The following is a 21,089-nucleotide window of genomic DNA, read 5'->3' as shown; positions in this document are numbered from 1 at the left end:
TAAAACCGGGTGAGTTTTAGGATGCGGCAACGTGACAATAATTTGCATAATTATCTCAAGTTTTCAGTCAGATCCACCTTTTGCTTTGCCCTTTTTCATGTTCTGTTTAAAGGACAAAGACAGCCGGATTCCCAACTCAAGGTTTCAGAATGGTTGTCCACAAACCAATCTGTAGCACTACAGTGGCTTCTGCTAAAGCTACATCCCTACTCAGCCACTCTGATCAGTTTACGGCACATAAACCAGTGTTGTTTGAAACACTCCAGCGGACCAATCAGAGCAGACTAACAGGTCCAGGCGGACAGTCCGACAGAAATGTACAGTATAAAGAAAAATAATGGGTTTTGGAACATGAAAGCACACAAACACGTTCAAGTAGACCCTAAAACTAAAACGATAAACCCGTAAATATGCATCACATAGGCTCTTTAAAAACTGCACACGTGAAAGAAGAACTGAGACGATCGGCTTCCTTTTTTAACCTGAATATTTTTAGGTTTGGAGGAGATAAAATCGAGCAACAATTAAGGAGAAGAGAGTCAAATTTAGAAAAAGTTAAATACAAAAACATAATTTTGAAGAGTTTCTTCTCCTTCAGGTTGCTGTGACTTCTTGGGAACAACTGCCTCAACTGAGCCACTAAAACATTAGACGACTATTATTATGAGTGTTTCATCATTAACACACAGATTTCTATCTTTTTGCAAACTTAACTCAAGGCCTACAACATCCCCTGAGCTTTCAACAGCATCACACAGTCCGTCTGACATGACTAATGAAGCTTGTTGTAGCCTCTATGTTTAAAGACAAGGAGGCAACAAACTACTAAGATTATACGTCTGTGAAGATTCTCCAGGTCCTGGTTATTCTCATAGATCAATCGTAGCAACTGGACTTGTTCCTTGAAGACGTTCCACCTCTCATCCAAGAGGCTTCATCAGTTCTGACTGACTAGTTGGGAGTTCCACATGCTTAAGGAGCCATTAAATTACAATACTAAGATTATACTACATTGAGCGTTTTCTATAACCAAGAAAATTACCTTGATGCTCCATTTGAACAAAAACCAAGCAGACGAGCAGTTTTCAAAGTGTACAACAGTTTTATTGATCAATGATCAACTCAGGCTTACATGATTACAAGTATACAATAAATCACCGAAACTGTGACCAGTGAAGACACGTCCTCCTCTCCCCCCTTCCTCCTGCCGTCCCTACCGAGGCTACGAGTTCTGGTAAAACCTACGCTGAAACAAAAACACCTGTAAAAATCCGCCCAAGTGTCAACATTTAAAGTATCTCATCAGCTCTCCTCGGATTTAGTCTTTTTTTTGTTTTTTTTTTCAACCCAATATGGGTCCTCACATATAATTTCGGAACGCAGGACTCGAGCTCGGCGGCTCTTCGTCTGCCTCTCGGGAGCTTTAAGGTTAATTACAGTCGGCTGCGAGTTAATCTGCGGTTATGTTCGCTAACGGTCAGAGAGGAAGAAGGAGGGAGACAGAGGAGGGGGAAGAAAGACACATCATTAACGGCCGCTCCTGACTTTCCATCCACACATATGGCACTCATGTTAACACGTATACACAACAACAGGCACGTGCATGCGCGCAGACCGTCGTCCTCGCTCTCTCCCGGCCGCCGCGGCCCACGGCGTGGCCACGTGTCCGGGCGCGGCGCCGTCCGGTATTTTTACACGACTGTACAACCGTTGAGTGGCTCTGAAAACAGCTCCAACATGGCACTAATAAAAAAACTCTACATCTATAAGATCTGTCGCTCTCGGTAAAGTCCTCGCTCGTTAGAAGGTGTTTGATAAAGGCTGGCTTCACAAAGCGGAGCTGGGCCAGAACCACAGGGAGTCGAAAATTAAACCGTTGTAGGAGTGAGACCCGCTTCATCTGGAGCCGATTAGAACTGGAGTTGGTTTTTAAACGCTGCTCAGCTGATGTTCGTCCATTCATGTTGTTGCGACCTCGACGTCTTTCACCCCAGTTCCTTCTGAAGGATCCAGAGACGTTCCCAGGCCACATCAGACATGTAACCCCTCCATCGAGTTCTAGCCCAGTTCTGGGTAAACCTCCAAAAGAACAACCAGCGATCTGAAACACCTCATCTGGTTCCTTTCGACAGAAACTCTGAGATCCGTCCAGACGTCCAAGTGCCTCACCCCACCTCCTCCAAGGCTGAGCCCATGATCGAGGGAACTCGTTTCGGTCGCTTGTATCCGGACCTTTCACCACAAGAGTCCGGCACAATGCCCACGTTAACGCACCGATCCATCGGTCCTGTCCGTGACATTTTATTCCAGAGTCCTATAAAGGAGTGTCCCAGTGATTGTCAAACCAAAGGAGCAAAGCAGATTCCATCCCAGTTCTTGACCCTTGCCGACCATCCGGTCCACTTTTGTTTTGTGGACCAGGAGAAAGTCTACAACCGTGGAACTCTGCAGGAGTGCTGTGGTGTTTTTTTAAGAGCTAATCAGTCCTTGTACAACCAAAGTAGGAGATGTGTTCGTCGTCTCGGCACAAAATCAAACACGTTTCCACCGAGTGTTGGACTTTGTGAAAGTTGCTCGTTGTCGGGTCGGAAGTGAAGGAAGTGTCTCCGGATCTTGTTCACGAGTGACGAAAATGTGGCTGACGCTTTCCTTTGACCTTTCCCGTTTAACCTAAGCGCTGTTAGTTCATGTAAAATCCCAGGTACAGACTTAGAGCAGGAGTGCGTTCACGTGTATAGATCAGTTCATTCAGCCGGAGACGAAACAAACGAGAGTTCAACAGGAAGACGGTTATTCACTAACCAGCTGTGGTTATATCACAAAGAAATGTCACTGAAGGCAAGCGATGCAGCACAAAGAGCTCATGAAGAAGAAAAAAAACAAAACATTCTTATCAGCGGTAGTAGTTGCAGCTGTAAAGGAAAACGGTAACAGACTTTCTGGGGCGTCTTCGCATCAGTTTGACTGAGCGGACATCGTTTGTACAAAAACAGCCACGTCGCGATTTCAATTCCTCGTCTTTGTTGTTGTTCTGGAATTTCTCTTCGGAGTAAAATGGCTTTTGAAAAGTGGCGTAACGGAGTGTTTGTGAAACCAGCCTTTAGACTTACTTAAACAGTATACGTTAGGCATCGTCGTCAGTACGGTTCTTAAATGGCAGGTGTGTCCGTAGGAAGCAGGCGGGACCGTCTACTGTCTGAAAAGCCAACAGCCGCAATCCTCCCTGCTCTGATTACAGGAGGAGCAGCAGCAGCAGCGTCCGGTCGGTCCAGTGTGGCGCGAGGCAGCTTGTCCCAGTAATGCACCGGTGATGAGGCCACGAAAGAGTGTGTAAATAACAATCAAAGAAACGGGTGCGGAGGAGGAAACCATGTGGGGAAAGTTAACGAGCTGCGGAGTTCATCTGGAGTCCTGTAGGGTTTGTTTAGCATGTCCACACCTGAGAGAGACACACAGGGACAGTTCATCAGAGGAGGCAACAAGGTTTTAATCAAACAAAGAGCTCATGAAAACGTTTTTCAAAGTGCTTCGATTCTGAAAAAGATGGATGACACAGACAGCATGAACAAACTGCGTGGATCAGCTGGAGGTGAAAACGCCGCGTTAATGACTGATGATGAGCCGCGGCAGGACGGCGAGTCAACAAGCTACAGGACGTGAGAACGGACAGAGACAGATGCGCACGAGAGGCTGAGGCGATCCGTCGTACCTTGACGGTGCTGTCGACAGCTCCGGAGAAGAGGCGCCCTCTGGAGACGGCGAGCGCGGTGACGCTGCCCTGGTGTCTGAGCAGCGTCTGCGTACAGATCATGTTGTCCATGCTCCACACCTACACAACACACACACAACGCTGTAAATGTGTTTTCTCTTTATAGGCAGGACAATTCACAGCATCCGAAACTGCACTAAACAGTTTTTAAATAACAATACTGCACAGTAAAAACACTCAAAGTAAACATGCTGTGGTCAGTTTTGTACTTGTGACAGATAAAAATTTAAAAAGAGAGAGAAAATAAACTAAAGTTAATTCTGTTCTTCATTTGTTTTATTTATTTTCTTTAAAAAGAACTAAAAGTACTGTTGAGGTGTAGGATTGATGAGCAGCGTCAGTAGGAGCAGAAGCACCATTAAACTCCTGATGCTACCCATCAGTAACACAACAACGGACACGCCGTCCGTCCTCACCCGGAGGGAGCGGTCGTAGGAGGCGCTGAACACTTTGGTCTGGTCGGGGGTGGAGATGACGGCCAGAGCGTAAACTGTTCCCACGTGACCCGTCAGAGTCCGCACCTGCTCTTTGGACTCAATATCCCACACCTACAGAGGACACACACACACACACACACAAAAAAAAACCATTCATCACAACACAAACACCGCTGTCGTCTGTGGCTGGTTATGAAATCAGTCACTACACTTTATACAGTGTGTTCCTCATTTTGTGGTGCCGTCCAAAGTTACAACACCCTGTATAGTGCACTTATTATGATGCATTGTGGGACAGTTTGTGTGTCAGAGGGGAATGGAAGACAGACGAGAGAGCCAATCGGTGGCATTTCCACAGATTTCTGATGACATATTCTATTGTGTTCAAATGTGTTTTATCTTTTCTATTTGTGTAGCTTGTCGAAATGACAACAATCATACCAATAGATAATTATCATATATAGGGAAAACTAAATTATGTAGTGTGGGTATATGTTATATGTGAATTTATATATATGAGATTGTAGTATGGTTTAGGCATATATGTATATATGACATGTATATATAGAATGTATGGTTGACATATATGTATATAGAAATACAGAAAATACAATCTAATAATGAAATGATAAAGCACAAGGTTGATTGACAGAGTTTCTCATAATGTATATATCAAAATGTGAGGAATTGTAAAGCTCACTTGGCTTTTGTTTTGCTTTGTTTTGACAAATATTTTCTGTTTTCTCGTATGTATAATTCTGTTGCTGCAGCTAATGGGGATCTTAATAAACTAAACTAAGCTAAACTAATGAGTTATGGTGCAAAAATATTCAAATTAAAAAATAATAACTAACATGTGCAGATGTATCACAACACAAACAAAGAAAAAAAGTTGTTTTCATTCATTCATTTTGAAAATATGCTCAGTATAACATGAATTTATCACAAAGATGTTGGTCGGTTTACAACCACAGCTGGTACTGATAATGTAATTAACAGTGTCGAGACTTGAGAAGTGTCCTAAAGTGTATCCCTACATAGTTCACTATATAGTGGACCCTAGAGAGGGAATGAGTGGATGACACAACCTATGTGTCCTAAACAACATCGTGACCTGAAGATTTGTGCATCTGTGGAAGACTGTTCCACTTTTAAACATCATGTTACTGTAATGCGGATGCACCATAACAAAAATGAACTCAGCCGAGTATAATCAAGATCAACAACAACCTTGAGTGTTGTGAAAAAGGGGAAGACGTGGTTTTACTTATGAGGAAGGAACAAAGAAACATGAAACGAAAGCAGAAGAACAAAAGGTGTAACCAGCGATAAGAGTGTGTTCATGGGAGACGGTGCGTGTCCCTCACATGGATGAGGTTCTCGTAGGTGCCGCAGACGATGTGGTGGTTGGTGACGGCGATGGAGTAGACGCTGCCGCCGCTGGTCTGCAGGACGTGGACGCACTCCAGGGAGCGGATGTCCCAGATCTGACAGGAGAGAGGCAGAGGGAGTGAGAGGGAGGTGGCTGGGTGAGACGGGACGGAGAGGAGCACGGTGAGGAGAGAGAGTTAGTGTCCTCGACCCAAACGCACAGGAAGTCAACTGTTCAGTAGCTGGAAGCTGTCAAGTATCATCGCCATGGCAACACACGGCGGAGCGAGTCGAAGCAGCGGGTCCGGCGGCCAATCAGAGCGCAGTGCTGAAAACAGGCCACGGCACGAAATCCTTTACATTTCATCCTCCCTCAACAAACCGAGCATCATTATTTACCACAAGCAGCTGAGCGTCAGAGCAAAACGCCACTTTCTGATGATTCAGTCCATAAAATGTAAGAACCAGAGTCCAAAGTGATGTCTGTAGACGACTGATTCTGTCAGGACGACAGTCAGAAAGCTCAAACTGAGAAAAGAGCGCAAACTCTCACATTAAGGAAACTCTAATCCAGAGAATGGATTCTTACTTCTAAACTGGTTTAGAAGGGCTGGTCCGAATAGCTATTTCTGTTCTCTGGATATTCGGCCCAATTAATGACGAATATCCCCAACATTTGGGGGGTGGATGGGGGTAGCTGCTGCGCGGTGGAGAAACCACTTTACCTGATGTATTCTGCTACAAGCCTAAAATTAAACCAACTGTAAAATCTAGTCTTTGTGGGCTGTTTCTTTGTGTTGCTGTTACATCCTATTTTGCACAGCTGCAACGTCGGTATGCTTCTATCGCCTCTGGGGATTAGTGGGTTTTTTTAAAATCATTTTAGGGTCAATGGCTAAAAAAAAAAGTGTGAAATTCTAGCTTAATCAACCAGCAAGTCCATCACTAGTGGTGTGAAACGTCTGACGTGACAACAGCAGAACATACGAGAGATGATCAGATGAAGCAAGTTTGACAAAGCCGGGCTTTCTCTGTGTAAGCCGGCTCAATAAAACCTAAAACTCCAGTCAGAGATGACGGCCATCACGACGGTGATTATCAACTTTCTTCATCAACTCAGATTCTGTGCACACAGAATTCTAATTCACAGAAAAGACATGCGACTCTTCTTTCACACAAAAAGGACCAACAGTGTGTCGCCTACTGAAGTCAACAGGTTGATATAACGGAGAGCAACAAGGAACGTCAACATTTATGATGGTAAAACAGAAGGTAGTAAACTGTTAATCATGTGTTAATATATTTTACTGATCCATCCAGCGACTTATTTTTAACACGACCAATAAAATGACACATTTTCCAATCTGCTGTATTAGCTGCTCTACCAGCAGTGTAAAAAAACTTAGCTGCAAATCAGGATCAAACACAAATACCAAAGAGTAAACGATAAATTCAAACACTTCACACAACCCTGTGAGCATCATATCGAAGAGGCGAGCCAGAATAAAGTTTCTACTTGGACAACTCTGCATTTTACTTGTGCGAAGGACCCCATTGGTCTCATTAAATCACTGCAGTCTTGTTGCAGCGCTTTTGTCGGTCGGTTTCAAATCTGTGGTTTGAGATTTGTAACGAGGCATCTTCCTTCGTCTCTGCCTTATGTTTCCTGCCTCTGTTTTGATTCTATCCCACACTGGGCCCAGCATTAAACAGCAGAAATTATTTATTACGCAACAGAGTACAAGCGAGCATGGGCCCAATTTGTCAAACATAAATATCTTTAAAAAAAAGCTAATTTCCTGCAGATTTTTTTCTGTCTGGATAAATTACATTCAGAGATCAAACAGTCTTTTTGTGGCGTCTCTGCGTCACAGTTGTGGAATTGCCAGAAAAACTCAAAAGAATCCCTTTTTTTAACTGAATATTGCCAGCGTTCGTCTGATCCACATCCGCGTTTCTAAACGACTCCTCCAGCTAAGTAATGGCTGGAGACTAACCGCTCCGTCACAAAAAGAAGCGCTGTCGACTTTGTCTGCGCTTTCATCCGCCTTTCCTCATTCCTCATCCTTCCACAGACGTCCCCCGTTCCCAGATCCAGTCCCCCCTCTCTCTGCCGTCCCTCCCCTTCGCCTCCCGTTGCCGTCCCTGAGGTAGTCATTAGTGACCGACTGCAGCCAGACGCCAGGACACACGGACACGCTGAGTACTTTCATCAGCGAGTGAATGAAGCTGACAGAGAGAGACACAAAGTCCTGTTTATATAGAGGACAGAACCCAATTACTGGCCACAATATATCCCAACAGCTTTAACTGCACACACGGTCGCTGCAGCAGGAGTTCGGTCCGGCCAGCGTGTCCTCACGACTGACAAAGAAAGGAGACTGCTGCTGCACATAGCATCTGAAAACAGAGCTGAAGACCTCGACCTTGGTCCCAACAACAAGTACTTCAACTTATTTTTCCAAAAGGATTCCTCATAGAAGTGTTCTCCCTGTGCTGACAGTGGATTTTTAAAACTTCTTCCAGCTATTTTTTATTTGTATTTCTATGCAGTGACCAAGTAAATCAAACTGGGTTTTAAAATTGTGAAGTCGTTTTCTCTGCTATGGAATTTGGATTCTTTTGATGCTGTGTGTGATCAGACTGACACCATAGTTTTTATTGTGCCGGTCTTCTGCTATTTTCCACTGTTACCCTTCTTCCCTGTGAGCTTTGTGCTCTAGCTTTTATTTTGTCCGGACTCGGACCCTACATCTCACCACCCCCCACTTCCTTTCTACTGGTGGGGTAGCTAGGTGGCTACTCACCTACCTGCTACAGACGACCTCCAGCTGTCGACCCTGTCCCACCTGGAAGGTATTTTTTTTCTGGATCCAATCATCCTCGTACAGCTTTGAACCCCTCCACCGCTGTTCCATCGCTAACGCTGGCCGGCTAGAAATTGGCAAGGCGTGGTAGCCTTGATTCGCTACGTTACTCCAGCTTGCAACTCCGCCAACTCTACAGATGATTTTTAAAGATATCTTAAAACATATCAAAAAGCTCTTATCAAAAATTCTTTTATTAGGTTCTCCTTTTGTTGACTGCTTTTATAAACTGTTTTAGTAATATTAACTACTTTTGTTTTACCCCATAGCACTTTGAGATTGCGAAAATATAAGGTGCAATATGAATCAAATTAATTATTATTATTATTATTATTATTATTGGATGAGCGTCTGCTGAAGGCACTGATCTGCACTAACTGAGTAAACAGAGTAGAGTTCACTTTTACCGAATCAGAATCCTTTTAATGTCATTACGCCCCCAAAAAAGTACAAACGGATCAAACCAATTCGATGTAAAATCACAAACGAGCAACGTACATGCAAAATATTTTCGGCACTTTGCAAGTTACCCAAAACAGTAAACTAAGCACACAAAGAAATTTCTCCTCATTGGTGGGAAGACAAAGGCTGAAAAGAAAGATCGGTAGTTCAAATAATAAATAAATTGATAAAGCTGTTCTGCACATTCTGGCATCCAGGCAAGATGCACTTGCTTAAGGCAGTGAGTTTCGCATCTCGCCATGAAGTAGGAGCCCTCTAGTATTAATGATGCTACGTATTGGGGGGAGAGGTCAGCATCAGTATGTTTCAGCATCAGTATGTTTCCAGTGAAAATCAATTCATGACTTCCAGCCCACACAAACAATACGAAACACGAAAAAAGTTCTAACTCCACAACTATATAGTTCACTGTCTTCTCACATGTTTGAAGCATTTATTTTCTGACATGCATCGTGTGTTTAGAAACAAACCGTTTGGATTTTCTACACACAGACTTCAACACCAGCCACCTTCCAAATCCCACTCAAATCTGTCACTGGCATGTAAACCTGCAGGACCCGCCAAACACGACGCTCTCTAATCTCCACTCTGCTGCCCGTCACGACCAAAACCAAACTTGATTTTTGGAATTTTTTTTTAGAAAAGGATGAGAAAGTATATTACGTCTGATAAGAAAGACCTTTCACTTTACGGATACGACACGTGCAATGATAATGGCAGAGCTCGAACAGTCACAAGAAGGTTCCTTTCTTACCAATGACCGTCAGTTTTGCAGGCTAGAATTACTGATGCCACCAGCAGATTTTATCAGCCACTTAGAACAAGCTAATGCTAATGCTAAAATAGGTTCAACTCTTGTCTTGAGCTGACTGAAGTTTACAGCGGATTCATTTAAAAACAAGCAGTCTGTAAAGATGTGCACTTAACGTCTACAGACTGAGGTTATGAAGCTACATGCTACAGCATCATCACGAGCTGCAGATTCATACAGAAGTAACAGCTGTTTGTGAACTACAGTGTACAGCTACTAAGTCCAACATTAGAAATAACATTTTAGGCAAAATGTTATGAGCCTAATGTGGAAAAACTGACAACAAAAGGCAACGATACGAAACAGAGAAGGATTCAAGAATGAGATTTAACTGCAAACATGTCACTTTTGGCTCGACATGCAGGGATATAAACCCCCCAAAACCGAATAAAGAAGATGCAGAGCTGCTATTGTTTCTCAACGCTCCGACATCCTCTGCAGGCCTTCTGCCCAGCTGCTCCTGCTGCTGCCTGGCCATCTCTGCTGCTTTGGCAGGTGAAACACAGGCTTGAATAATCAAAAGCGTACAGTAACACCTCTCCATTCCTTTCCACATACCTTGATGGTCTGATAGGAGCCGCTGTACAGGTGGTTCTGGGAGGCCACCAGCGCTCTGACCCAGTGGTTCAGACCCGTCAGCTCCTTCTTCAGCTTCAGCTCCGTCCCCACGATGTCCCACACCTACACACACAAACACAAGTAAGATTCAATAAAGCTGAAACCAAAGGAAGCTTGAGTTGGTGTTGTATAATTCTGCATCCAGTCTGTTTACATCCATGTCTGACTCATAACAAATGTGTTTATGTTGTTTAATACAAACAAAAAAAATAATCAAATTCCTTCTGCGTTCATGTGTTTGGCCAGTAAAGGTGATACAGAGTTGTAGTGATGACAGCAAACGATGGTTTAAATATGAACGCTGTTACAAAAAAGCTACAGGTTCTGAAATGTGGACCCAGTGGCCCAGATGGTCCGTAAAATTAGAACAGTGTCAAGGTGGGCATCTGGGATTAGTGTCACCAGTGACGTGCGGTGAGAGGAAAGAAAAAAAAATATAATGATAAAATAATATAAATGCAGGTGAGGCAGCAGTGAGCCAACATCGCCAATAGAACGATTCAAACACATTTAATATATAAACTGATTTTCCACAGTTCAGCTGATGTATATAATCATAGACAGTGTTTTTTTTGTCACCAGCTGTATGTGTGTAACGTGTTTCGTGTGCTGAGCATCATAAACGGCTGAGAGGAGGTTCTAGATGAGGTAGGCAGTTCTCTGGCCTCATGGCAGGGGGCGCTATGATCCCAGAGAGGCTGCAGAGTGCGTGACAGCAAGCTAGACTCCAGGTACAATATGCAGTTAGCAAGTCAAGTGCAGCGAAGGAAGATAAGGAGACTTTTACAAAGAAGTAACGGATATTTTTGTCCAGAAGGAGCGGAGCATGGACTTTGTTTAAAGGTAAGACCGCAATAACTTTTAAAAAAGAAAAAATGAAGCATGTGTTTTGTGGGCTACAGCTTGTATGTGTAAAGAATGCAGATATGAAACACAACCCGTAAACTGCTGCCAATCAAATGGCAAATGAGCTCCTCTGTAGAGTGCATGTGTTTGTAAATCTGATGGAGTCGGCGCCTCACCAGTCGTGAACCTCACCGCACGTCACTGAGTGTCACTGCAGACTAAAACCACCAGACACAAAAACAGTTTTTATCCCACTGCCATAACCCTACTGAACAGCTGAGCCACTCCAAGCCACAACTGCTATTTGCACTAGTGTACATATACCTTTTTCTACTAGATGTGTAAATTCTTGTATATATTTGTCTTATTATCTTGTTTTATTTTTTATTAATATTTATTGTATTTTATTCTTTTCTTTCTTTAGTTATTGTACTTTATTTTATTTTTTAATTTTCCTATTTCTATTATTCGTGCAAATTCCTAGGGCGACACCAACAGCCGCATTCCTTGTATGTTGTGTACGTACTTGGCCATTAAAGCTGATTCTGATTCTGATTCTGATTCTGATTCTGATTCTGATTCTGATTCTGATTCTGACACAGCATCCACACAAATTGAAAGAAACTTGCCCAAAACATTCCTGAGACATCACATTAGTGTGATGGACGGACATCCTCACCCACACGGAGGGTTAAACATCTTCACTAAATTTAAACTTCACGAGAAAAAAGCCTTGATATAATATTAGAAAGAGGCACTTCTGCTGCTGCTGCTGGGAGACGAAAACAAAACGAACTATATTAAAGCTTTCTGTGAAATGCTTACTAACGGACTGGCGACGACACAGTTTTCACTTCCCTTTTAAATAGTGGACTCATGATACACTAACAGTAAGTCATCGCCGTTAACACACCACCACCTATTATAAACTGAGCACACACACAGACACACACTGCTGGTGAAACAGTGCATGATGTCACTGAGCTGCTCGAGTTGGGTAAGAAAGGAAAGTTTCCTGTAAAAGAACATGACACACGACCACAAGCTTATCTTCTTTCCATCTTTCACTAGCTTGTAACCATGGTAACAAGGACTCCAGCCTCTCCGCCTCTCCTCACCGGGCTGCATGTTTACACTCATCTTTTTATGCTTAGAGTCACTTCTCAGTTACTTTACAAACAGTTTCTAGTAATGACATACGTACCACAAGTTCTGCTTTTTCATTGGGACTTACTTTCTCCACAGATCTCTGCAGTAAAGCAGCTAAACAACCACATCTTCCTCCGAAGAAATCAAGTCGTGACCCAAACACCCTCAGCAATTTCAGACCAATTTCTAACCCTCTCCACTGAAGCGGCTCTGGTCGAGGTGAAAAATGACCTTATGGCTGCTATTGACTGACCAATCCTCTGTGCAATGCCTCGACCTGTTCTCACAGCTTTCGCATTGTTTCGTTCTTCTGTCTGACGAAACTCAATGTGTACTTCTTAATAACAGGCTGAGTCCATTCTAGGTCCTCTAAGAACAGAAAATCTTCTTTTGTCATCGTACATGTGCAACCAAACTGTATGCTCTTCTCCTCTATAAACTGATGTCACAGATAAATACAGTCGAGACTCGATAATCTGACACTAAATGTAAAATCTTCTTATATGTCGGATAGCAAGACTGTTGGATTGTCAAGACGGAGGTCGAGATGCAAGGAGGGCTTGATGCTGGAAGGCTCATTTGTTGTTAATATATATTGTCTCTGGATATTCAGGCCCAAATAATGATGAATATCTGAACATTCGGCACAGTCGGGGGACACTTCCACCCCGGGGAAGTGCTCTGAAGTGGCCGGGACGCACAGGCAGTACTTGGCTGCTGATGCTAATTTAGTTAGCGGTCGGTCGCAGTTCTGTTTCCTCCATCGGTAGCGGTGGGGGAGTGGCAGATACGCTCCACCGTTACCATCCATGTTTACTTCCGTAAACACTGAGCACGCTTGCTGCGTGTGACGTCGTCGTGTCCTCTTCTGTGCATGCGGGACACTTTTGGGTCGTATGAAGTTCACACAGCAGATCACATACAAGTCGCATTTAAGTGGAAATGTGAACGAACTCGCAAGAAATCACATTTCACAAAAAAATCTGGATAGCAAGGATTTCGGATTGTTAAGGGTCGGATTATCGAGTCATGACTGGACTATTATTTCTAGTTAAAGGGTCCATTTTCTTTGCACACTTATAAATGCCATTTCAACTCAGCAAATCCTTCAGTCTCTCTAACCTTTCAATGTCAAACGCAGATAAAACTGAAATAAAAGAGACCACAATCTGAGGATCTTGGTTGCTGCTATCTCTGGAAGAAAAACTTTTCAACACCTCCATAATATGTAGCAGGAATTTATCTTATTCTGACATTTTCATCTGTGCCTTCATCTCTCTCTTAAACACAATCCTGATGCGATTTTACACGACTCATCCTGAATATGAAAACAAGGACTAGCACCAATACACCAGCTATGTTTGCCTCTAGTTACTGATGTCTTCCCCCCTCAAAAAAAATCTGGCTTCAGGCGGTTTTCATATCACAATGTCTACATTTGAAACAGATTTCCCACTTTAATTAAATGTAGAATATCAGTTGGATGGTTTAAAAGCTGTTTTTTGCCTTTCTTTTATTAAGCTCATGAATCCATCACTTGTCTTGTTCTTGACACACAAAACCCTGTAAATCAACTGAAGCTTGTGCAGAATCTTTAAACACGACGGATAAACATCTCGTGTGAAGACGTACCTTTATGGCCTTGAGGGAGCCGCTGAACAACATGTTGTGGGAGGAGACCAGCGTGCACACGGGGTTGTCATGGGCACGAATAGTATTGACTTTCTGCAGGGTCTGGATGTCCCACACCTACGCAAGATGCACAGACACACAACACAAATGAGGAGACACAACTTCTACAGTTATGCAAACAATTACACTTGGAACTGCACGCGAGTGCCTCTAAAAAGAGAAGTCGAACGGTAGGTGCCACTTACGATGATGGTGCAGTCCGCCGAGCCGCTGTATAGCCTGTTTCTGTGGAGATAAAAACACGTATTACTGAGTCACGCTCGGTGGAAGGCGCGTCATTCCCAGTTGACAAGAATCTCAGCATGTGTGGATTGTGTTACCCCTGGATGCACAGAGCCAGCACGATGCCATCATGACCCTCCAGGGTTTTCTGACACTTGTAGGTGGTGCAGGTGTCCCACACCTGAGGGGAAGACGATTAAACACACTGCTTAAAACTTGAGTGAATCTGCATGTTTCACAATCTGTTTATGTGGGTATCTTAACCTTCAGAGGTCCACCGTCACGATATAATCATACGACATTTACGAGACGTCACGACAGAAAAACGAGCGCACATACGGCGATGACGTCAACTTCACTCGAAAGTGCCGACTTTAAACTCTCTCCCAGTTTTTGTTTCATGTCCATAGACAGTACTTCTGGACAGAAACTATTTTCAGGAGTGGCATAGATAAACAAGAGAAAGAAAGCCACACCTGCTTTGTGTATAGTTGTAAATATTTGTATTTAGTTTGATTTTATATCAAATTTATCTTTTCATGTTCGTATCTGCAACCTACAGTTACATTTCCACCTTTCAAAATGCTTCGTTAAGCATGTTTGTGGTTTTTATTGTCATAAATAATACATTTCTTCAAATCAGATTTTGTATTTTTTGTGTGTGTTGGAGCCCAAATGTTAATATCGTAGGTTAAAGAAGTGAAAAAAAATAATAGTCAGACTGTATAGGTGATGTTGTGCTGAAAAAAAAGATCCCAAACTTGGGCACAATAAACATGTTTTTATGTGGTATATAAAGACAAAACTAAAAGTATGTAAAAATGGCTAAAGCAGGCTGAGACTTTTAAGGGTTAAGGCTGCAACTTGAAGCTATTTCTCTTTGTTTATTTCATGTGCACTTGAGTAACCTTGATTTGTTTTTCTGCGGATGAAAACGACTCTATGATTCTAGATTTCCCTCTGGGCCGTGGGTGGAACGCATCAGAATGAAAGTGGGTGAAAGTTGCGTTCAGGCCAAAAAAAGAAAAAAAGTTTTCATTTGCTTGCGTGTTGCTACCTTAATGGTTTTATCAGAAGAGCCGGAGAAGAGCAGGTCTCCGGTGGAGTAGACGCAGAGACACCAGACGGGACCCTGGTGGCCGACGAACGTCCCCTTACACTTGAAGATCTGCTGGGGGTCGTACGCTGCACACAGGCAGAGAGAGACGGGTCAGACTGGATGTGTGCTTTTTAACGGAAACTAAACGAGAGAGGAGCATAACTGGTGCTGCTGAGGTCAAAAAGGGACAAAGAGGTGGATGAAACAAGGAGAAGAGAGAGGTTTGTAAGAGGGAAAGGAAGAAGGAACAGGCGGGGAAGGCAGTTAGAGAGCTACGATTTGCATTTCAAATCAGCGCAACTTTAATGGCTGAATCATTCAAAACTTGACAGGCTCCAGTTCTCTGCAAAGATCTAACTGCTTCACCGCTGAAAGATGTGAAAGAGGACAGACAGGCGGATACTTACAGCCCAGGATTCCCATGTTGAGCCTGGCGTTGATGTGGGACAACTCATCCTGCAGAGACACAGTCGACGTATATCAAGCGTTTCACAACCTCAGATAATTACACACACAAATCTGAAAACTCCAGAGCTTTAATTCTGGAGGTATGAATCAAAAATCTTTATTCTCACACATGAATATCTCTGGAAGGTGCACGCAGACACTTACGTTAAGCATGGAGGCATCTCTGCGAAACTCCATCAGGTCCTCGCTGAGTTTGCTCTGGTTCTCATCCAGAACATCTGAAACACACAGAACAGCTTTAACTGAAAGATAAACTGAACATTTCACCAATTTACTACTGTATTTGTGCAACATTATCGGGCTCAGAGAAGATCATTTATAAGAAAAGAAGCATTAGCATTGATGTAGCAGAAACAGATATTTGATTTTTATTTGATGACATTTTCTTCTTAACTTTGCAAAATTAAAAATGGGATGAGTTTCAATCTGCTGTTTGATATTTGGGCAAAAAGAAAAAATAGAAAAATCATTCTAATATATAACCAAAGTAGACTGGCTTTGCAAAATGTATTTTAAGTCCTAGATTGTTTGGTTAAATATGCAGGTAAAACCACATCTTACCGAATTTCAGTTCCAGGTTCTTCTCGAGCTGGTCTAACTTCTCAGACAGTTTGCCCAACATGGAGCGTAGGAAAGCAATGTCTTGGTCCTTCTGGGCCAGAGTCAGCTGCATCTCGTGGAACCTAAACGCAGCAAAAAGGCAGAAGTAAGGAGGATTACGTCAACAGACAGAAACCATTTAGTCTAACACATGTTTGGATATCAGCCTTTGAGGTTACCTGTCATCAGTCTGCTGCAGAAACTCCTTCAGACCCTCAAATTTACAAACCTCCAGGTGCGTCTCATACGTGTCCTGGTTCCCTATGAATGTGCAGCTGTTGGGAAGGAGAAGAGATAAATAAAAGGCAGAGTGGTGAAGCGGTGTGGATGAATATAAAAAAGCACCTGCATAACGATAGCTACGCGTCTCCTGCATGCCAAAACACTGATCACAGCGTTTTTTAAAAAAGGTGCAAGGCATGGACCTAACAGACGATGAAGAGGAGGAATGTCCTCCCAGATGGAAACCTGAGCTCAGTTTTGTGAAGACAATGAAAAAATATATGCAGCAGCAAAATCCCAAAGCTTTCTTTTAACATGCTTCTAGGATTTATGTGGCTACGAAGGCGGCTTTACGTTGGAGGTCGTGATTGTTCTGCAGCTCAGTGCGTGCTTTGGCTGACGAAGCACCAATTTGTTTGTTGACATAAACAACACACAGCTAAGCAAGAGATGGAAAACAAAACATGGGTCTATGTATTTATATAAACTGACAAAGAATAGAGAAAGCAAAATCAGAGTTTTTAAGACTCACCCGTATTTGGAGTGTGGACATTTGATGTGCTCGCACTCTTTGAGGTGAGCCTCCAGGTTCATGGTGAGCAGCGGGGGGCAAGAGGGGTTGTTGGGGCATCGCACTGGTCTGTAGTCGCAACTGGCCTCGTGTTCTCTGCAGAGAGTTGGAATAAAGAGAAGGAAGGAAAGAAATAAACTGGCATCAACGACTTTGCAAATTCCATTTTACATTCCGGCGGACCGCTGATCAAATCTTTGGTCCTTACTTGCGTGTGGACAGTTTGATGGTGAACGGGCAGCCCAGCGGGTCCACCTCGAACGCTCCAGGTTTGCCGGCCACTGTGGCTGTGGATGCCGCGGCGCCGGCTGCGCCGCTGGCTGTGGCCCTGCAGCCGTATTTACAGTGGATGAAGAGCTCTCCGATTTGCTCGGCTACTGCAATGTTGTTCACTACGACCGTCAGCTTTGCAGCGTCCACTGGGCACTTGTCTGTAGGGAGCACAAACATTACGGTGAGGATAAAGTGCACTCAAGATAAGGGCCTATTACTCTAACCAGCGCTCCTACTCACCTGAAGTCAAGGCACATCGTCTGCAGAAGGTGTGCTGCAGAAGGAAGAAAAAAAGTTTTGAGTCCTAACTTTAATTAGCAAAGATGAACAAGTGGCACAACATTCCTTCATCAATCATTCAATCATCTGACGGTTTCTTAACGTGTGACGCGTTCGCAAAAAAACACTCCAGCCTGTTGGGCAACTTGGGAAACGAGTGCTGCATCTACAAAGTCTGCAGGAAACGAAAGCTTGCTTAACTACATATTTATAGCTTCGCGTAATCAATGATTTTAACTTCCTCTTCCGCAGAACAGATGACGGCACGATAAAAACACAACCTGCTTGTGTTTCTTTACCTCTGCTGCTTGATGCCACACTAATTAAAAACCACTACATCCATGGTATTGTTTAGTACTTTCTAACTTGATGTTTGGAAGAAAATACTCCCAACATGATGTAAGTCATAAAGTCAGTCTACCATCTGATCATGTGGACAGTTATAGATGACTAATGTGTGTAAACTCACCACCAAAACCTGACCGTGTATGTGCACACATGCCATATTTGCACTGCAGTGGATGCATTATTGTGAACACAAAGGTCATTGGACTAAGTTACTCCTGTACGTAATACAACATTTTTTTTACTTTAGTTAGAGCAGACAAACTGTCTCCTCTATTACTTATACACATCTACAGTTGTGACTCGATAATCCGACACTAAATGTAAAACCTTCTTTTATGTCGGATTGTCAAGACGGAGGTCGAGATACAAGGAGGGCTTGATGCTGGAAGGCTCATTTGTTGTTAATATTCATTGTTCATAGCTGTTATAATAACTAGTAGGGCTGGTCCCAACAGCACTTTCTGGTCTCTGGATATTCAGGCCAAATTAACGATGAACATCCGAACATTCGCCGCAGTCGGGGGGGTACCCGTCAGAGCGTACCCCCGGGTGGAAGTGGTCAGAACGCACAGGCAGTACTCGGCTGCTGATGCCGGTTTAGTTAGCGGTCACACTTCTGTTTCCACCATCGGTGGCGGCCGGGGAGTGGCAAATACGCTCCACTAGCATTAAGTCCTGCAGTGTGAACGTAGCCAATCTGTGGGATTGTTCAGTCAGATAATACGCTGTTATCCTGATTGGTGACATTAAATGTCATGTCGGAGTCAGAATCCAAGGCTGTCGCTATGTTAAGGCTGTTTTTAATGGGTTCAGTTTGTTTTTCCTAAAAACCTGTCGGACAGCAAGGTTTAGGATTGTTAAGGGTCAGATTATCGAGTCACGACTGTAGTTCTTGCTTTGGTCAGCATTTTAAAAAAAACAAAAAAATAACAACAACAGAAACACATCACCATCCAAACTCTTTAAACACAGAGCAACTCTTTTACTGCAGCTCAACGCACTAAATAGTTCATTTAAAACCACTTGGAGCTTTTTTACAAGCTGTTGGACAACGCATCAAATAAAAAGAAGTAAATATCAGAGAGACAGAAGGAGAGAGAGATGGACAGATGGAGACAAGTATAGAAAAGACAGAACTCACCCCACATGTGGTGATGACGGGGTCCTTAAAGACGTTACAACACAGCTGGCAGCACAGTTTTACTGACGGCTGCTCAGCGAACACCTGGGGCTCCTGCGCACAAACACACTTGGTTTGTTAAACTGGTCCAAACTATGTCATTGTAAATGCGTTTGTGTATATCTGTTTAGCACGTGGGACGCCGTACCGTGTCCTCCTCCTCTTCGTGTAAAGAGAAAGTGGAGCGCAGCGACATGTTGGACTCGGAATGGAGCGAACGGACCGAGATGGCCGAATCAGACCTCCGCGGAGTACCGATGGGAGGCTGAGAGGAGGAAGGAAGGAAGCAGCAGATTCCCACGTCGTTAACATCGTAGCATGTGAACACGCTGCACGACATCAATACACTTTCCCTACATAAGTTATTATGAATGTTATGACCTGTACAGGGGTATTTACCATTCCATCGTCATCATCACGGGGGGAGTAGGTCAGAGTGCTTGAGGAGGAAGGAGTTCTTCTGTGCGTCTTGTAAGTGCTAGATCCTTCTGCTGAAATCATATAACGGCAGAATTTACATGAAATTTCAAAAAGAAAAGAGGAAGAAAAAAGGAGAACATGGAATAAAAAGGAAATTATTGGTTACCTTTAGCTCCAGCAGCCACGGCTGAGAAGGTCGGGCCAAACGATGCCTCCATCCTGCTCTGCAACAGAGAAAGGAGGCAATGGATGGATGGAAAACAATTGTTATTATTATTATTACTACAACAGGAACAGGTGGCAGATAATGAACTTGTCTCACCCCGCTGCCAGAGTCTGCTGGGGGGGTGGAGGGGCTGCTGGGAGTGGTTGCTGTGGCGGCTGTTCCTCCGGAGTATCAGTTGTAGCGAGCCGTCTTGCCGCTGCTCATAACCCAAAGCGCACACACGTATGCGCGAGGAAACACTGGCGGCTCGCTGGACGGCTAGGCCTGGGAAAAGGAAGATATTGTGACACATAGTGCAACAAGAAAACAAATAAGTAAACATCATGTCTGGTGATCTCTCTCTGAGCAGTCCAACAGAAGCCCGGCTGAAAACAGGATAAGCGCATAATGCTTGCCATAAGTTGGATTTATGGTTAAACAAGGACAAAGAAAAAAAAAAAAAACACACACCCACACTTGGCTCAAGAAATGTTGGTGAGTGCCAGCGGCTGCACTCCAGCTTCAGGCGAGATGAGCGACAATGCAGTGAGATGCAAGTGAATCACGGAACAGTGCTGTTGTTGTTGTTGAGATGTCTGACCTACTTTGCCGGCCTCGGGCACGACCACACGATCAAACCCAACGATTTCGCTTCAATCACAGCAGCAAATTATCATCCTAATGACGAGCAAGTTTCTTTCTGCTCGGCCGGATCGTCTTCCGAAGTTTTGAGAAGTAACGCAGCAGCAGCAGGAGGTTCAAAGTTCAGACAGTTGTTTAGCAATTCAGCAGTTAAACAATTAAAACTCCTAAGTTATGACATTTCCTTTGGCTCATATGGCGTCATTTTTCTTGTTGACATAGTTACGCACATAAATACTGACCTGATAGACTAGTTAAGGACTTGTGCCACTCCTGAGCTTATCAAAGGGATCGCCCTTGACACAAGCGATCCAGATAACTACAACTATGAATACATTTTCCACATATTGCCGTGAGCAAATCATGTCGTCTTGCTGCCTCACAAAGAAGAATGCACGGTGCACAGGTGGAAAAATCAGATTACAAGTGACTTAGTGGAATAATTAGATTAGATAATTAATTGGTTAGTCAATGGACAATTAATAAACAATTAGGTTTTCAGCAGAAATGCCTAAAGAGACTGTTTTCCAATGCCCAG

The 21,089-nt window shown here is 43.5% G+C and overlaps 1 protein-coding gene across 1 annotated transcript; it reads right to left on the bottom strand.

The window, feature by feature from the left end:
• Positions 1-1,082: 1,082 nt before the first annotated feature.
• On the bottom strand, positions 1,083-20,371 carry traf7 (TNF receptor-associated factor 7). Its single transcript, XM_008295511.1, is given in 21 exon segments — positions 1,083-3,439; positions 3,710-3,829; positions 4,186-4,317; positions 5,574-5,693; positions 10,276-10,398; positions 13,963-14,079; positions 14,208-14,247; positions 14,343-14,425; positions 15,302-15,429; positions 15,751-15,799; positions 15,956-16,029; positions 16,373-16,494; positions 16,591-16,686; positions 17,166-17,300; positions 17,413-17,635; positions 17,718-17,751; positions 19,246-19,338; positions 19,433-19,549; positions 19,684-19,775; positions 19,871-19,928; positions 20,027-20,371. Coding segments are annotated over 21 exon segments (2,079 nt in total). The 5' UTR covers positions 20,135-20,371; the 3' UTR covers positions 1,083-3,424.
• Between the last annotated feature and the right edge of the window lie 718 nt (positions 20,372-21,089).

Source organism: Stegastes partitus, unplaced genomic scaffold (genome assembly GCF_000690725.1).
Source record: "Stegastes partitus isolate 25-593 unplaced genomic scaffold, Stegastes_partitus-1.0.2 Scaffold1054, whole genome shotgun sequence".
Taxonomy (NCBI): domain Eukaryota; kingdom Metazoa; phylum Chordata; class Actinopteri; family Pomacentridae; genus Stegastes; species Stegastes partitus.
Note: the sequence above shows the minus strand (reverse complement) of the source record. Positions and strands in the feature narration are given on the sequence as shown.